This window comes from Suillus fuscotomentosus, assembly GCF_016647785.1.
Source record: "Suillus fuscotomentosus strain FC203 chromosome Unknown F5891scaffold_51, whole genome shotgun sequence".
NCBI lineage: Eukaryota > Fungi > Basidiomycota > Agaricomycetes > Boletales > Suillaceae > Suillus > Suillus fuscotomentosus.
In genome coordinates, this window is record NW_024539563.1 from 374,036 (window position 1) to 375,577 (window position 1,542).

At 46.3% G+C, this 1,542-nt stretch overlaps 1 protein-coding gene across 1 annotated transcript; it reads left to right on the forward strand.

The window, feature by feature from the left end:
* Positions 1 to 594: 594 nt before the first annotated feature.
* Positions 595 to 871, forward strand: F5891DRAFT_1192599 (uncharacterized protein; the record flags this gene model as incomplete). Its single annotated transcript, XM_041367621.1, has 2 exons — positions 595 to 695; positions 742 to 871. 2 exons carry the CDS (start codon positions 595 to 597, stop codon positions 869 to 871), a joined length of 231 nt encoding a protein of 76 aa, XP_041222517.1.
* Positions 872 to 1,542: the final 671 nt, after the last annotated feature.

Here is a 1,542-nt window from a genome sequence, read left to right on the forward strand (position 1 = left end):
GGTGGTCTCCTGGACATCGACAGCCTTTTCCCTTCACGCACAATTTCGCCCTACTTCGCTACTGCACAGACGAATTATAATGAAGACGTCCGAGCATTCTAGCGGACCTGACGCATTATCAACTATTTGCGATTTCATGACTTGCTTAAGTCGCTTCTTCCTTTGCTTTACTCTGGCACATGATAGTGCTATCAGATCCAAGTACGCATATGAAAATATCGTGGTTGGCGCTTTCCTGATACATTTTCAGGTCAGCTTGATGCCCTCGGACTTGAAGCTCTCATCTTTTTGCCACGCGCATTCATTCATGACAGATGCATATACTCACCCCATAAGTGCCCTTTTTAAATTTTCAGGCTCGATATTGTTGAATTATGCCTGAACAGTGCTTCCTTCCACTCTTGACCTACGATCCTTTACTTCTCTCTTGTCGATATGGATGATATAGAGGCACGCGTCTGGCCGGTTACGCTTATATCTATGACCGTCGACATTCAACAGTAAGGGCTTGACTCACAAGCACCTTCGAAGGTGGACAGCGTGGAGAGGAACAATCAGCGACGAGTCCATTCAGGGACTACATTGGCCACTCTAATGGCTTCTCAGGCACAACTCTGTCGTATGACGCCACCGCTGTGTGAGCTCAAACACGCTACTTCTACTTTCCATTCGTTCGATCCAGATGATGGATATATGTATGTATGTATCTTGATCGGTACTTTACTCTGACGGTCTTGGTAGCTCCAACAGATCACTGCAAAGATACAAACCCGACGCACAATCTGCAGTCGCATGGGCCGAACGCTCCGATGGCGTGACTCCGATCAACGTATTTATGCATGCAATTCAGAATATCGTGGTCGATGCCTAATCAATAATTTACAGGTGCGCTCGAGGCTTGAAGCTCTGGTTCTCTAATTTTCCAACCCATGCTCCGCACCCCATCTCCTTGCCATACTCATTTGTGATAGAGGCATACAGTCAAGCCACGAAAGGGCGAGTCACTGACTTCCGGTAGTGCGACAAGAAATGGGTTTGTCTATATCAAACTCGTCTTAAATATGCTTCAAAGCACTATAATGTAAATACTACGACGGATCCTCCGCCGAATGTCTCCTCCCTGCGAAACACTTGGCAAGCATTTCCTTACACAGTACTGCTAGTTGGTACATGTACACGCTCCTGGAAGACAATCGAATTTATGCTAGTTTCTGCGTCGGATTCGGCCACGAGGTTGGCGTGATATTCTCGAACACTAAGGACGAGGCGTGGTCCCAGCACAAACAACTGCACGCCGAAGACGAATTCATGAATACCACCGAGGATTTGAGTTCCAATAAAAGATGGATTCTACAGAGATGGTGAGCAGTGGTTACAAGTAGATGTCAACGACAGGTCGGCATACCTGCAACTCTGGAGAGACAATAACAAATTGGATGCACGAGACACAGACAAAGCTGGTATGCATGGAACTTCAACAGAGAAGATAACCGTATTCGCATTACAATCTCACCTTGCAAAATAAAGCACGTGAGATTCTAT